This window comes from Salvelinus sp. IW2-2015, linkage group LG11, assembly GCF_002910315.2.
Source record: "Salvelinus sp. IW2-2015 linkage group LG11, ASM291031v2, whole genome shotgun sequence".
NCBI classification, from domain to species: Eukaryota; Metazoa; Chordata; class Actinopteri; order Salmoniformes; family Salmonidae; genus Salvelinus; species Salvelinus sp. IW2-2015.
In genome coordinates this window covers 10,449,565-10,464,762 of record NC_036851.1, presented here as the reverse complement: position 1 = coordinate 10,464,762, position 15,198 = coordinate 10,449,565, and the positions used below count along the sequence as shown (strand labels likewise).

The following is a 15,198-nucleotide window of genomic DNA, read 5'->3' as shown; positions in this document are numbered from 1 at the left end:
GCTGGTTTTGTTGACAGGAAGAGTGTGGTGCGCTGTCGAATTAGTCAGCCAGGCTGCCTAGGTGGCTTGTAAGCAATACACAGAAGACAATTCAGCCATCTATTCATCAAAGGATTGTCAAATTGAACTATGGTTTTTAAGACCGATCCAGGGCAAATATGCAATGGAGGTCAATAGTGGTTGCTCTCGTCGTGCTCAGACTCACTGTCAGTTGTCTGCTATGGCTAGCGTTTGGGCTGGGACCTAGCTGGGGGTTCAACTTCCCCCTTAATTTCAATTTCAATTTGCACAAAATAGAACTTTTTAAGCAAGATGATGGGGAATCCGCAAAGGCCAATTCCTGGTCTCAACGAATACACGGCCATGGAGACGCACAATGCAGAACCTCTTGTGCCAGTAAAGAGGACTCACCTAAGAAGTCTTACCTTAGCCTCTTTGAGGGGGACAGGGACGAGTATGACAGGAGATATAGCTCCTTCCCGGACACACTCAAGTTAAAGATGAAAGGCATGGCCAAAGACATGTTCTACTTTGGATATGACAACTACATGAAATATGCCTTTCCTGAGGATGAGCTGAATCCCATTGACTGTCAAGGGAGAGGGCCTGACGTTCTCAACCCGTGAGTCATCTATAGCCCGATAGCTAGGCCTAGAACCAATCTGGTAACACTCACGTGAAATTGATTATTAGGCTACGGGTATGTGTGTGCACGATAATTTGCTGGATTGATTGATGTTATAGGTTGGTAGACTACCCTGTTTTACTAGCTGAAAGGTGTGTCCACTGTCCGTTCAACATTTCCATTCTGACTGATGTCTGGTAACTGTCTGTGGTTAGTGTAATTTGCATCGGTCTGTCATGCAGGACTTGCTAACAGATCTGGTTAAAGTTATGTAAATATCTAAATAAATATAGTTACAGTAAGGCTGGGGGTTCTATTTGCCGGGAGACCAGGCAAGGGTTCTATTTAAGCAATATGGCTAAGGGATGTTCTTATGCACGRCGCAAAGCGGGGGGCCCGGATACAGCCCTTAGCTGTGGTATATTGGACATATACCACACACCTCAGAGGTACCTTATTGCTATTATAAACTGTTACCAACATAATTAGAGCAGTAAAAATACATGTTTTGTCATAGGTGTGGTATACGGTCTGATATACCACAGCTGTCAGCCAGTCAGGGCGTGATCCACCCAGTTTATTATTGCCTTTATATACCGGGTAGTTTGGATACTGGGTGCTGATTGGCTAAAACAGCCTTCAGATGTGTGTATGTGAGACCATATACCACAACGTTTAGCCTTTTCACCTTGACATTCTTTAAAATCTGATAACAAAAGGCACAGCTGGACAAAACTTAATTTCTCTCAAGCTGAAACGGTCAATCCATTTAACTTGTTCCACGTGTGATCAAGTTGAATGTGATCCCGTTATTAATAACTTGGTGCTTGCAATATAGCCTACATATACATGCCCTCGGTTATTGTCAAGCCTGTTTTTCATTGCTGTTTTTTCAGGTCAAACATCAACATCAATGATGTTTTGGGAAACTATTCCCTGACACTCATTGACACCCTTGACACTTTACTGGTAAGCAGCCTTATTCTGTATTCCTGTTTTATTTTTTTGTGGGCTTTTAGAGGAATGGTATTGCTAAAACAGTTTACTGTCAAGGGTCTTTTTAATGATCCTGATAATGTTTCTCATTCCAGGTCCTGGGGAATGTGTCAGAGTTTCACAGAGCGGTGAAGTTGGTGATAGACACAGTCTCTTTCGACAAGGACTCCACTGTGCAGGTGTTTGAGGCTAACATCAGGTATACATGTCATTTCTTTCAGATAGTGACTGAACTTTGTTTCATTAGCTTAGGGTCAAGTTACAGATGTAAAGATGGCGCAAACCGATTTACAACCACGGCGGAGTTTCCGCCAACGTTTCAGTAAACCACAAAGAGCATTTCGTTGTCTTCACAATTGTAGAGTACAATTGTGTACAATCATACAATGATTGTAGATGAGGTATTGATGAAGTATTGTTTAATTTGTTCATTCTTTGTCCCTCCAGGATCCTGGGTAGCTTGATCTCTGCTCACATCCTCCTGACTGACCCCAAGCATCCCTTCGGCAACGTGGGCCTGGTGGACTATGACAATGAGCTACTGCACCTGGCCCACGACCTGGCAGTACGCCTGCTGCCAGCCTTCGAGAACACCAGCACAGGCATTCCCTACCCCAGGGTAAGAGGAGAGGAGAGCTGCGTAGTTAATGACCTGATATTGCCTGGGTTCATAGCGATTTGACAGTCTTGGTTTCGTACCCGGGGGGAAATGTCAAACAGGGGTGGAGGGAGATCCTAAGACCATTATTCAACCACAGAGATCCACTACAGTATGTCTCATTGACATTTACTTCACCTGTTGTTTACAATATATTACGAGTACAACTATGCCCTATTGAAATGACTGTAATGTTCTTCAGTGACTGGATCGCCCTGTCACTTCCTTTCCTCAGGTGAACCTGAAGAGTGGTGTCCCTCCAGACAGCATCAATGAGACTTGCACAGCAGGGGCTGGCTCCCTGCTGGTGGAGTTTGGCATTCTCAGCCGTCTGATTGGAGACTCCACGTTCGAGTGGGTGGCCAGACGGGCTGTCCGAGCCTTGTGGAAACTGAGGAGCAATGAGACGGGCTTGCTAGGTGAGTAGAGGTCCATTTTTTGGGGTGTAGTCTATGTTTGTATGTAGATGTTTGCTTATGCGTAGCAGCGTCTTTCCCTTCTTGTTGCACGTCAAATGGTTACCTCTTCTCTTTTAACTCTCAGGGAACGTGGTGAACATCCAAACGGGACAGTGGGTTAGCAAGCAGAGTGGCCTGGGAGCAGGGATGGACTCGTTCTACGAGTACCTGCTCAAGTCGTACATCCTGTTTGGAGAGAAAGAGGACTACCGGATGTTCCAAGCTTCTTATGAGAGCATCCAGAACCACCTGAGAAGAGGGTCAGTCCTGTGCTTGAATTGACTTGATGGTCTCTCTGTGTGTGTCTGTGTGTGTGTTGGTATATTGGTAATGTGTATGATGATGTCGTCTGAGAACCTTCTCCCCTGTTGACCTGCAGGAGGGAGTCATGTAACGAAGGAGAAGGGGACCCTCCACTCTACGTCAATGTGAACATGTTCAACGGCCAGATCATGAACACCTGGATCGACTCCCTGCAGGCCTTCTTCCCCGGCCTCCTGGTAGACACCTCTCTCTCTGGGAATGGGGAGCTGCGCAGCCCTGCATATGTCCTCAGCCAACATTGTCCCAATAAATGTTGTATGTTCATCCTGACAGTGTTATTACTGTTTGTGATGATGACGTTTTCCCTGTGTTGATCTCTGACCTTGTGTTGTACACGTCAGGTGTTGAATGGGGATGTGGAGGAGGCCATTTGCCTGCATGCATTCTACTACGCCATCTGGAAGCGCTTCGGGGCCCTGCCGGAGAGGTACAACTGGCAGCTACAGGCACCTGACGTGCTCTTCTACCCCCTGAGGCCAGAACTGGTGGAGTCCACCTATCTCCTGTACCAGGTACCAGTGCTTCACATTCATTTGAAACACAATGTTTGTCTGTTTTAATGTTATGAGCTGCTTTGAGTGAGCTATTTCATTTCCCCTCCCAGGCAACCAAGAATCCTTTCTATTTGCACGTTGGAATGGATATCCTAGAGAGCCTAGAAAAAAATGCCAAAGTCAGGTATGAGTCGGATCTTGGAAAAAGACAACTTGAGAGTGTTTTAGGATGTCTCGTTCTACTGACTTGACGTCACACCTGGGTTCCCTAAACGGATGTGTGTATTTGGCAGGTGTGGGTATGCCACTCTCCACCACGTGGTGGACAAGTCCAAAGAGGATCGCATGGAGAGCTTCTTCCTCAGCGAGACCTGCAAATACCTTTACCTGGTATGTGTACCTGTACTGTCTGAAAATACCTTTACCGGGTATGTGTACCTGTACTGTCTGAAAATACCTTTACCTGGTATGTGTACCTGTACTGTCTGAAAATACCTTTACCTGGTATGTGTACCTGTACTGTCTGAAAATACCAATACCTGGTATGTACCTGTACTGTCTGAAAATACCTGGTATCTACCTGTACTGTCTGAAAATACCTTTACCTGGTATGTGTACCTGTTCTGTCTCTTGCCCTGTTGGTCAGAAACTGGAATGGGCTTTTCTAAGCTAATATAACCTGACTTTCCTTCTAGTTAATCCTATGACCCTCTCCTTCCAGCTGTTTGATGATGACAACCCCTTGCACAAATCCGAGAACAAGTACATCTTCACCACGGAGGGCCATGTGGTGCCTATCGACAAGCGTTTTCGGGAGAAGCAGTGGAACGACCTGTCCCCCTGTGAGAAGGTGGTAACAGATCAGGAAACTTCCAACGGGCCTTTCTCTAACAATAGCAACGTAATGACCCTCTGATATATAAATACATATTACTATGACACTGCCTGCAGGATCAAGTACAGCAGTTTAAAATATACAGTAATGAATGACGTACATTTCTTTTATGCTAAAATATGTGAAATATGCGGAGTAAGATTGCTGATAGGTTACTTGTGTATAATATTTTTTTCTGTACAAATCTTCCGCTCTCCTCTGCTTCCTCTCTTCAGTGTGACCGGATCCCTGAGGAGCGGAGGTATTCTCTACCTCTGAAGAGTGTGTACATGAGACAGATCGATCATATGGTGGGACTGTTTTGAGCTCTTGGAGGAGAGGAGGACACTGGTGTGAACGGGTCCCCAGTCTGTAGACTCACTCAGGCACAGCTTGTTGTGTGAAGAGGACAGAGGGGAATAGACCCTTATCGTCTCACCTCACCCCCCACTCCGAACTCTTCTGCTGCTCAGGACCAAGGTGGACAATACCAACTCTCTAGAACACCTTTTATTTTTTATTTTGCGTTATTGTTTTATAATATGCATCACTTAGTGTACAGAGGGAGACATTTCTTTTTTAAAGGAGACTTAAAAAAAAAWATGTTTTGAGTGTGACTCGTCGGGGTTGGTGCCAGTACGACTGGGATTTTTTGCTTCAGGAATAAATGAACGAAGCAATGAGGGATTTAGTGTTTGGGTGTGGGTCTGTAGCTAGGTGTTCTGAACATACAGCTGATCTGTGAAATATTTTTGGGTTGTGGGAACAGTGCCATCCAGATACAGGTTTGTAGTTCAAGTGCATTACTCAAAAATAGATCGCACTACACAGGGTGACTAGTGCCTCACTGCTTGGGATTTCCAAAGGCCTCTTGGAATGTCACAGTTCTTATGTTTTCAGAGGCCTCCGCTTCGGAGTCATCCAGCTTTTCTCTTTTATTCATTCGGTAATATTACGTTTGTGAGGTGAGTGTGTGAGATATGCATCTCTGACTATCATGCGATGGCCCTTGCAATAGGCAGATGTATGCATGTCATTTTATGTGCCATGACAGTGAGATAGAGATACTAYACAATCACATGGACAACAGTGCCTTGGGCTTTTTGGTTCATTATTAATACAGACTTGACTTGATGCAGTGAAATAGGTTATTCCATTCTGAGACCGTTTTGTTTGTTGGAAGTCATTCCTCTTTAGTACAATATTAATGACACGGATCATGGCACATAGCCAGGTCAGTCTGTCATACCTGTATCGTTTGAACAAAGCCATAAAGTGTGTCATGTTTTTAAGATTGCTGTGTAAGAGTGGCATGTCTCCATTGAACAATAATGATACATTTCTATTCATAGTATTCCTATTCAAGAAAGGGCTATGTCATGTCAGACACTCATGCGGATATATTTTCTGTTGAGTATGCAGGTTGTACTGCTTTGTTCACATTCCTGTTAGCTTAGCTCTATATCCAAAGTTTTAGTACGTAGTTATACAGTATGTGTATGTGGAAGCAAATGGTCCTTCCCATCGATAACCATCCCTTAATGCTGCTAGCAGAATATCTCAAGTACCTGTATGTGGAGAGGAAACTCAGGGATTGACAAATGTCATGTTTCTTTTCTGGGAGTGAACTCTTGGTGGTTTTTGTTAAAGATGATCTTCTTGACATCTTGTTTTGCCTCCATTGTCTTCGAACCTTCTCAGTTATTTTGGTCTTTTGATCAACTAATCAGGACTTAACCATTCTTCTCTTAGGCCGTCATGAATTTTAACTAACGATTTTCTCCTCTACAATACGATTCAGACCAAGTTGTAAGAATGGTTTTCTCTTCATGTCAGAAATCTCCTTTAAAAATAGTCTGAAATAAATGCAAAGTACAGAACATGACAATATTGAGGTGAATTTATTTAGTAATTAGTTCAGAGGTTAGTTTTCTACAGAAGCTTTAACTTAATTTCTGATTTCACATTAACATTTCATTCAACGTTTTACTTCTGTACAGAATGTGGCCCAAAGACCTACAAGGTATTCAAATGAGTTTGTGACCAAGCTACATCCATAAAAATACTGCATCTTTACTACATCAGTGAAATAGTTCGAGATACAAGTTACCCTCAACTTTACAAATCTGTGATGTTTGACATATAAGAATGAGTTGGTCCGATTTCATGTCATTGGTCCTCTCCTGTAGCTTGAGGTCTTTCATATTATGCCCACTATACATACAGCTCAATATCTGTTCTACACATACAACCCATTTTTGCTGATGAATGGGTTTCGTAACTTATTGTAACACAAGTTGAAATACGTCTGCAGGTGATGAGGCCATCTCGTGTCCATCTCTTATGGCTTTATATGCCAGTTACTGGAGCATAGAGATGATACATTGCCTTACACCTATTCAAATGTACTGTCTGGGGGAAGAAGAAGCGCTTTCTGCTGACTGGCGCCGATGTATCAACTACAGGTTGCATAGCACTGCAATGAAAAGGAGTTGCTATTCAAGACATTCAGCAAAGGATGATAGCTTGACTATGATTGACTTATAACATAAATCTGTACAGTATAGATCCTCTTACTTTGACAGTACACCTATTTTCCAGGTCTCACATGCACTGAAATGTCTTTGGTTATGATGCTGCGTTTGCCTGTATGAATTCATGTCAGTGTGTGTGTAGTATCATATTTGTGAATGGCAGCTTCCAGAGACAGTCGATGTGTTGGTCTCCTTCGTCCGGTCTTCTTGAGGAGATTGTTGCCCGCAGTTTGAAAGGGGAAGGAGATGGGATTCAGGGGGTAAAACCAACACCCTGAAACAGAGGAGTGTTTAGTGGAAATCACAGACGGCGTGTGCCATTGGGTGAGTGACAGAGAAATGACGTGCTAATTCGTAGTGAGCTATCTTCCGGGTAAACTATAGTTAACTACGGGGCTCTGTGATTCAATGGGCAGAGTACCATCTCAGAGGCAGACAATCTCTCAGTATCATAGTCTCGGCCAGAAGAGTTCCACTCACCTATACGGCGTGCCTCTTAGAAGAGACCGCAACTCTTTAGGTTTTCTTTGATGATGATGTCAGTCACGGCGTCGAACACAAACTTGACGTTCTCTGTGTCTGTGGCACAGGTCATGTGTGAGTAGACCTCCTTGATATCTCGCCGCAAGTTCAGGTCCAGGAATTGAAGCTTGATGTAGTTACCAGCATCCTCATAGGTGTTGGGGCCTACAGGGGATCCAACAACATTCAGGGAAATAATACTTACAATATTGTCAAAAGACTCAACAGAAATCAGAGCTGTCTTAGGGTATGGTGACAAACACAGTATGCAATAGTTAAGCTCTGACATTGCTCTAACATCAAAATAAAGTGTGTTCCAAAGAGAATAGGCCAGAGTGACAGATCTGCTGTTGTGAGCCCACCGTCGTAGTCGGGGAAGCACATGCTGAGGTGAGCCTTCTTGATCTTCTCGGTGAAGACGTCTTTCTTGTTGAGGAAGAGTACGATGGAGGTGGCAATAAAGTAGCGGTGGTTGCAGATACTGTTGAACAGGTGGAGACTCTCGTGCATTCGGTTCTTCATGAGGAGAGAGCCACATTCAAAAAAAGAGGGACAAATGGTTTGCATGCATGAAACACGCTTATGAAACACATTTCTCTGCAATTCATCTGTCCGAGGGCTCACAAAAGCTAATTTGACCACGACACTACTACTACTACTACAGTGCCACAGTGACTACCTCAATCTACCCTCTTTGATCGTGACGTCTCTTCACTTCGTCCAACAGTGACTCCTTCAATCTAGCGTCTATAATGTGACGATAATGTATCTCACCACTTCGTCATCCTCCACCAGCACCATGTCGTAGGCGCTCAGAGCAGCGATGAAGATAATACAGGTCACACCCTCAAAGCAGTGGATCCATTTCTTCCTCTCTGAGCGCTGGCCGCCCACGTCAAACATCCTGCAGGAGAGAGCGAGAGGGAGCGCTTGCAGATGTCATTGTGTTGCTCGCCAATGTTATTACAATGTTATTAATATGTTATTAAAATGTTATTGTCATCTGAGCTCATTGGATTACTTAAGAGAAATGTTGCTTTTCAGTGTTTTGGGGATTCTGATCAATGGGGATTAATGCAGACTTCGTTGTATTTCTAGCCTCACCTGAAGTTGAGGTCTTTTAAGCCGAACTGGGTCTCTATGATACCAGTGGTCTTTACTCTTGATCGCAACATGTCCTGCTCAGTGGGGATGTATCCAGGCTGGACCAGCCTCTCCAAGTCATTCAGATAGCTAGGTGGGACACAGAGAGAGGAACAACCTCCTTCCTTTGTCTGGTTCATCAACACACTAATATAGGATTAACGATTTCTCTATATAAATGTCTAGCAAGAGGTCCAAAGCTCTTAGGGCTAGTTTCCCAGATACAGAGGCAGGCCCTGGACTAAAAAGCATTCTCAATGGAGATTCTCAATTTGAAAGAGCTTTTTAGTCTTGGAAACCAGCCCTTTGTAAACTATGTGGATATGATGGTAATGGTTTCATAGGGATGGGGGAAAGGGAACAGGGATGGGGTTGGTCCAGTCCAGGAGAGTAAACCTACTATCCAGCGGAGTCGTTAAGCTGGTACTCGGAGGCCCTGTCGTAGCATGCCTGGATACCAGTGTCCTTCCACAGCCGGATGATGATGTCAGACAGCTCTTTGGGCATGGAACCCTCCTCAATGGTGTCTGCCAGGTGCATGAGCTTCCTGGAATCGTCCTACAGACACACACAAGCACAAAAACACACATCATGCTCACTATACTCAGTTTGCCAAAGGATTTTATGTCATATCCCAAACAATCTGATGTCTGGCTTGGGTATGTTATATAATCCACCTGTCTGAATAGTGTACTGTAGACAGTCAGTGTACAGTAGCTACCTGCTGAGCGGTGTCACCGTAGCCGATGTTGAGTTGAGTCATGCCCTTTACAATCGCCATGATGGACTGAAGGGTATTGCTGTAGATGATGGTGACAAACTCCATAGACTCTTCAAGAGAGTAACCATCTTGATGGATAATCCTGTTGCGAGAAGACAAGCAGCCACAAATAAAGTTGACATTCGATCTTTGAGACACCAATATGTTTTATGATATTGCACTTGGTACAATAGTGTCACCAGACTCACTTCATCTGTTTGACGATTGTGCTCTTTCCTGATTCTCCAGCACCTATACACAAGTGGGGGGAAAAGGTTTAGTGACACGCAGTACAATTATTTAGATCTCAGGTATGTATATAGAAATGGCAGACCGTGATCTACTGCATGGTGAGGTTTTGGGAGTGTGTAGATCAGTCTGTATGTAGGAAGCAGGATTCACATTTACAATACCAAAGATGACCACTGGGCTGCAGTGTTAAACTATTTTAGACCTGGATTACAGACCTGGAGTGACAGGTCCCAAAGTGTACTCCCTTCTTCCATTTCACTTTTCCCCTTTATTTTCCTCTCCTACTATTCCCTACATTTTCTTTCCTGCCCTGTTATGGTCCCCTCTGTTGAATCGGTGTGTGCCCTGACCCACAGATGATCCACACAAGGGCACCAAGCTCATTACTCCTCTCCTAAGCCCCTCCAAAGCTGATGGCAGGAAGAACTTTATTGTCACGGAGATACAGTATGACTCACTCTCCTGCTACGCCCTCTATAGCCATCATGGTTATTATTTGTCCCTGCCGGTCATCTATGAACGTTTCAACGTCTTGAAAAATGATCAGGCCTTAATGGCCACATGTTCTCTTTAAATCTCCACTCGGTACAGCCAGAAGAGGACTGGCCACCCCTCATGGCCTGACTCGTCTCTAGTTTTCTTCCTAGGTTCCTAGGTTCCTAGGTTTTTCCTAGCAACTGTGCTTCTGCATCTGCATTGCATGCTCTTTTGGGTTTAAGGCCGAGTCTCTGTAAAGCACTTTATGACAACTGCTTCCATAAAAAGGGGTTTATAAAAGAAATTTGATTGATTGATTGCAGGGCCAGTGAGAAACACTCACTACTTTACTTTCTATTAGAGTTTATATGAGTTGTGGAGGCCCCTCGGGGACAGTGTCAATGTGATAACTGAGCGCAGAGTACTATACATGCTGAATGCTGTTATGTCAGCAGCACCACCTGGAATCTGCATGTGTTCCACTTGCTACTACACCTCAGGGATTTACAATCCATGTTGTGGCCCTAATCAAGTTTCTGATGACATGAAAGTGCTCCCTCCCACTGCCTCTCTCTCACCCTCTCTTCCTTTAGGTCCTTCAATAGAAATCCTCGTTACTTCGTTCTGAACGATTTTGTAAGTTGAGCATCATTACTTCTGTATGGGTCTCCACTTTCTCGTTCTGAACTTCTAACGAGAGTGGGGCTGGTGTGTCTTCGTGTCAATGATCGCAAGAGCAGCTGCTCCCCGGTTTGACGGCTCCAATGCAGTTCCACCTCCGACACCGACGAAATATCAACTTTGAGGGTTTTTGCTATCGCAGGTTAACACTAGATCTGATTGAATCTAGGCCTTAGTTCATGAAGTATTGGTGCAGGGTGTTATGTTGAGGGTGGACGTTGGCGTCAGTAGAGCTATGATAGGTTTGCCTTGGGGTAATTAGGCTGTAGGGCATGTGTGTGTGCAGTAGTGTGAGGTTAAACCTTCTGTAATGCAACAGTTGTTGTTTTAGGATTACCGGGAGATTGAGGTGATTAATTACCAGAGTGTTTAGAACAGTAGTGTGACAGCCAGGGGTGGATAAGCTACAGCCTCTGGCCTTCACATAGAGACCGATGCTTAGTCTCACCAATGTTGCTGATGCAAAAAGTAGTGCCTCTGAATATCAGGAGTTTCAGACAATTATTTTAGCAAATGTCTACAAGAGGGTAAATGTATTTGGCATAGTAATCCTAATATCGTTGACGTTTCCCTTGATTCATCCCCAATAAAGACAAAATCATGAAAAATGATTTGTGTAATTATCTCTTCAATGAAAACAGCATTTGCAAGGCTGGTAAAGTTTAAACTATAATCCAACTTGGACACCATTCTTAGAACCAACTTGGTCTCAGAGCATTTCTTATTATTCTGTGTGTAAATCCGAGACACTCCATTTATTATGATTTGTTACGCTTCGTATTGTGTATATTAATTTGTGAATGTCCATTACCCATTTAGTATGATATATTAAGAATGACTATTCGTATAATATCTTACAAATTTGCAAAACATATGATATATTACAAATTCTAGCTAGGTGGCTAGGTAGCTAATGTTAGCTAGCTTGCTAACATTAGCTAGGCTATGGGTTAGGGTTAAGTTTAGGAGTTAGGTTAAAGGGTTAAGGTTAGGGGAATGGTAAGCTAAAAGGGTTAAGGTTAGGGTTAGTGGAAGAGTTAGCTAACAGTTGCAAAGTAGCTAAAAAGTAGTAAGTAGTTGAAAAGTTGCTAAAGTTATACATGATGAGATTTGAAATCGCAACATTTGGATTGCTGGACGTTCGCATTATACGCCCACCCGTCCACCCCGGCCAACCAGCTTACTTTCTTTTTTGCCTTAACCATCTGTCTTATGTAACCATACCAAACGTAACTTATCATACTAATTTGAGTGTGCCCGGATTTGCATTTACTATGTTACGTCTAGTCTATGAGACCAGACTGGGTGATTAACTGGGTGATTAACGATGAATGATATAATACCAAGAGCCAAGATAACATTGTCTCTGTCTACACATCTGAATTATTCAACCCCACCGGACTTAGGAAAATTGCAATTGGCTCAGAACAGGGCAGCACGGCTGGCCCTTGGATGTACACAGAGAGCTAATATTAATAATTTGTATGTCAATCTCTCCTGGCTCAAGGTGGAGGAGAGATTGACTTCATCACTACTTGTATTTATGAGAGGTATTGACATGTTGAATGCACCGAGCTGTCTGCTTGAACTATTGGTGCACAGCTCGGACACCCATGTGTACCCCACAAGACATGTCACAAGATGTCTCGTCACAGTCCTCAAGTCCAAAACAGACCATGGAAGGCGTACAGTACTACAGTAACTCAAGCAAGCAGTAAAATTTGATTTAAAAACATAAAAAAACACCTTATGGAACAGCGGGGACTGTGAAGCAACACAAACATAGGCACAGCCACATGCATACACACACACGATAAACATACGCACTATGCACACACGTACACATGGATCTTGTACCGTGGGTATGTGGTAGTGGTGGTATAGGGGCTTGAGGGCACACAGTGTGTTGTGAAATCTGTGAATGTATTGTAATGTTTTTAAAATTGTATAAACTGTCTTAATTTTGCTGGACCCCAGGAAGGCAGCAGCTAATGGGGATCCATAATAAATAAAATAAAAAATACTATGGACATTATCTTCTCTGTCAAAGCTAAACGACAGAGGAAAAAACAATCTCTATCCCCATCCATAGTATAGTCTACTCATCAATATAAACATAGGATTATACGCTTAGGGTCACAAGGTTGCTTTTCACAAAATGTTCACATTTCTATTACATATGCTATGGAAACAATAGACCTTTGACCAGATAAGATACAAGCCAATCACTGGACAGTCATATAGGGCCTTCTAGACGTCATTTTGTGTATAGTCTGGAGGATACCAGGTTATGATGAGACACCCCATAGAACACCCTCAACCCAGGCCATTCCCCAGAGCACAGGGCAAGAGGACCAGACATGCAGATGTTACCCAGCAGCAGCAGCTTGACTGTCCTGGCGTCCTTCTCTGCATCCTCCTTGAGTTTCTTCTCCAGCTCTTTGGAGTGCTTGTCCTCTGCACTCGCTCCGGCCCCCATCCTCACACGCCGGCTTCGGCCCTGTAGTGCTCAAAACCAAACGACGGGGGAAAAAACAGGAAAAAGGGTCCTAGCTGATCGTCTAGAGGGCCGACTGGCGCCGTCAAATACGCAGCTGGCACGTCAACTGCTTCTAAGGAACGCGGGAGAGGCGAATGGTGGAGTGTTTTCGAGTCTTAGGGAAGATTTGGGGCATCCTCTGTCCACCTGATCAGCGATGGCCAATGGGGCACAAGGACAGGAGACTCCTGGGGCAGGGGGAAAGGGAGAGGGAGGGCCGGGGGGTACATGGGCGTAGGAGTGACCTAACCTTTTTTAGGTTGAGGTTTAGGGGGACTTTGCTGTGCTCAGCGGAAGATGCACATCGGCTCAAGTACTTATCTGTCCTCAGCTGCCTTGACAAGAGTGAGGGAGATAGAAAGACATCAATTTACCCACTGGCCTGTGCTCCAGGAGGAGTAAGAGGCCGCAGTAAGTAGTAGGTGAGGTAGAAAGAGGAAACCAGGTGTACAGTTGATCAGTGTGGTTCATGAAGCATGTTCAATGATGTATGTTATCGCTTGTTTATGAGAAGCTCGCCTATAGCTCCTATCGTCTATAGAAACACTCGTCTGGTCGAAAGCAGGGCAGGGGTAGTTACTGCTGTGTTCACTGTCCTACGCTTTAGAGGCTCACTGTATTTCAGCTGTGCCTTTCATGCCAGGGCTGACATCACCGTTTAGTAAAAGACTACAGGGACTCTACAACATACAATAGTCAGCTCACGCTTGTGGAACACATTGAGGATGCTGTATTTTCTCCATTGAGGGGTGGGATCTCTAAGGTACTTACGGGGGTTTAACAGTCTCACCTGACAGATCGCATTGACCTCAATCTGAAGACGGCAACAGATCCTAATCCTCACTGTGTCCTCCGAGCGACGGAGGGAGGGAGGGAGAGAGAGAGAGAGAGAAAGAGAGAGAGAGAGAGCTCTGGCATCTTCCCCAATATTTGGAACCAAGGACTGATCACCCCAATCCACAAAAGTGGAGACAAATTTGACCCCAATAACTACCGTGGAATATGCGTCAACAGTAACCTTGGGAAAATACTCTGCATTATCATTAACAGCAGACTCGTACATTTCCTCAATGAAAACAATGTACTGAGCAAATGTCAAATTGGCTTTTTACCAAATTACCGTACAACAGACCAATTGTATCACCCCTACAACACCCTAATTTGACAACCAAACAACAAAAACAAAGGCAAAGTCTTCTCATGCTTTGTTGATTTCAAAAAAGCCTTCGACTCAATTTGGCATGAAGGGTCCTGCTAAAAATTGATGGAAGTGGTGTTGGGGGTAAAACATACGACATTATAAAATCCATGTACACAAACAACAAGTGTGCGGTTAAAATAAATTGGCAAAAGACACACACATTTCTTCTCACAGGGTCGTGGGGTGAGACAGGATGCCAGCTTAAGCCCACCCTCTTCAACATATATATCAATGATTGGCGCGAGCATTAGAACAGTCTGCAGCACCCGGTCTCACCCTACTAGAATCCGAAGTCAAATGTCTACTGTTTGCTGACCTGGGCCCTGACAGTAAATCTCAGTAAGACCAAAATAATGGTGTTCAAAAAAGGTCCAGTCGCCAGGACCACAAATTCCATCTAGACACCGTTGCCTAGAGCACACAAAAAACTATACATACCTCGGCCTAAACATCAGCACCACAGGTAGCTTCCACAGAGCTGTGAACGATCTGAGAGACAAGGCAAGAGGGCATTTCTATGCCATCAAAAGGAAAATTTTCAACATACCAATTAGGATCTGGCTAAAAATACTTGAATCAGTCATAGAGCCCATTGCCCTTTATGGTTGTGAGGTCTGGGGTCCGCTCACCAACCAAGATTTCACAAAATGGAACAAACAC

The 15,198-nt window shown here is 44.1% G+C and overlaps 2 protein-coding genes across 3 annotated transcripts; one reads left to right on the top strand and one right to left on the bottom strand.

Moving 5' to 3' along the window:
* The first annotated feature begins 8 nt into the window (after positions 1–8).
* edem1 (ER degradation enhancer, mannosidase alpha-like 1) lies at positions 9–6,311 on the top strand. Of its 2 annotated transcripts, none has more exons than XM_023996022.2 (12): positions 9–622; positions 1,522–1,594; positions 1,717–1,820; positions 2,069–2,240; positions 2,515–2,698; positions 2,823–2,997; positions 3,117–3,237; positions 3,403–3,573; positions 3,666–3,739; positions 3,849–3,945; positions 4,277–4,405; positions 4,666–6,311. In XM_023996022.2, exons 1-12 carry the CDS (start codon positions 159–161, stop codon positions 4,753–4,755), a joined length of 1,854 nt encoding a protein of 617 aa, XP_023851790.1. In that variant the 5' UTR covers positions 9–158; the 3' UTR covers positions 4,756–6,311. The 2 variants fall into 2 exon arrangements, with proteins under 2 accessions (XP_023851790.1, XP_023851789.1); XM_023996021.2 differs by having other exon boundaries at positions 4,277–4,456.
* A 3-nt stretch (positions 6,312–6,314) lies between these two features.
* On the bottom strand, positions 6,315–13,477 carry LOC111969771 (guanine nucleotide-binding protein G(t) subunit alpha). Its single transcript, XM_023996024.2, has 9 exons — positions 13,172–13,477; positions 9,598–9,640; positions 9,350–9,491; positions 9,029–9,186; positions 8,590–8,718; positions 8,260–8,389; positions 7,848–8,001; positions 7,444–7,650; positions 6,315–7,237 (listed from the first exon to the last, which is right to left on the bottom strand). The coding sequence occupies exons 1-8, from the start codon at positions 13,275–13,277 to the stop codon at positions 7,460–7,462; spliced, it is 1,053 nt and encodes a 350-aa protein (XP_023851792.1). The 5' UTR covers positions 13,278–13,477; the 3' UTR covers positions 6,315–7,237; positions 7,444–7,459.
* Positions 13,478–15,198: the final 1,721 nt, after the last annotated feature.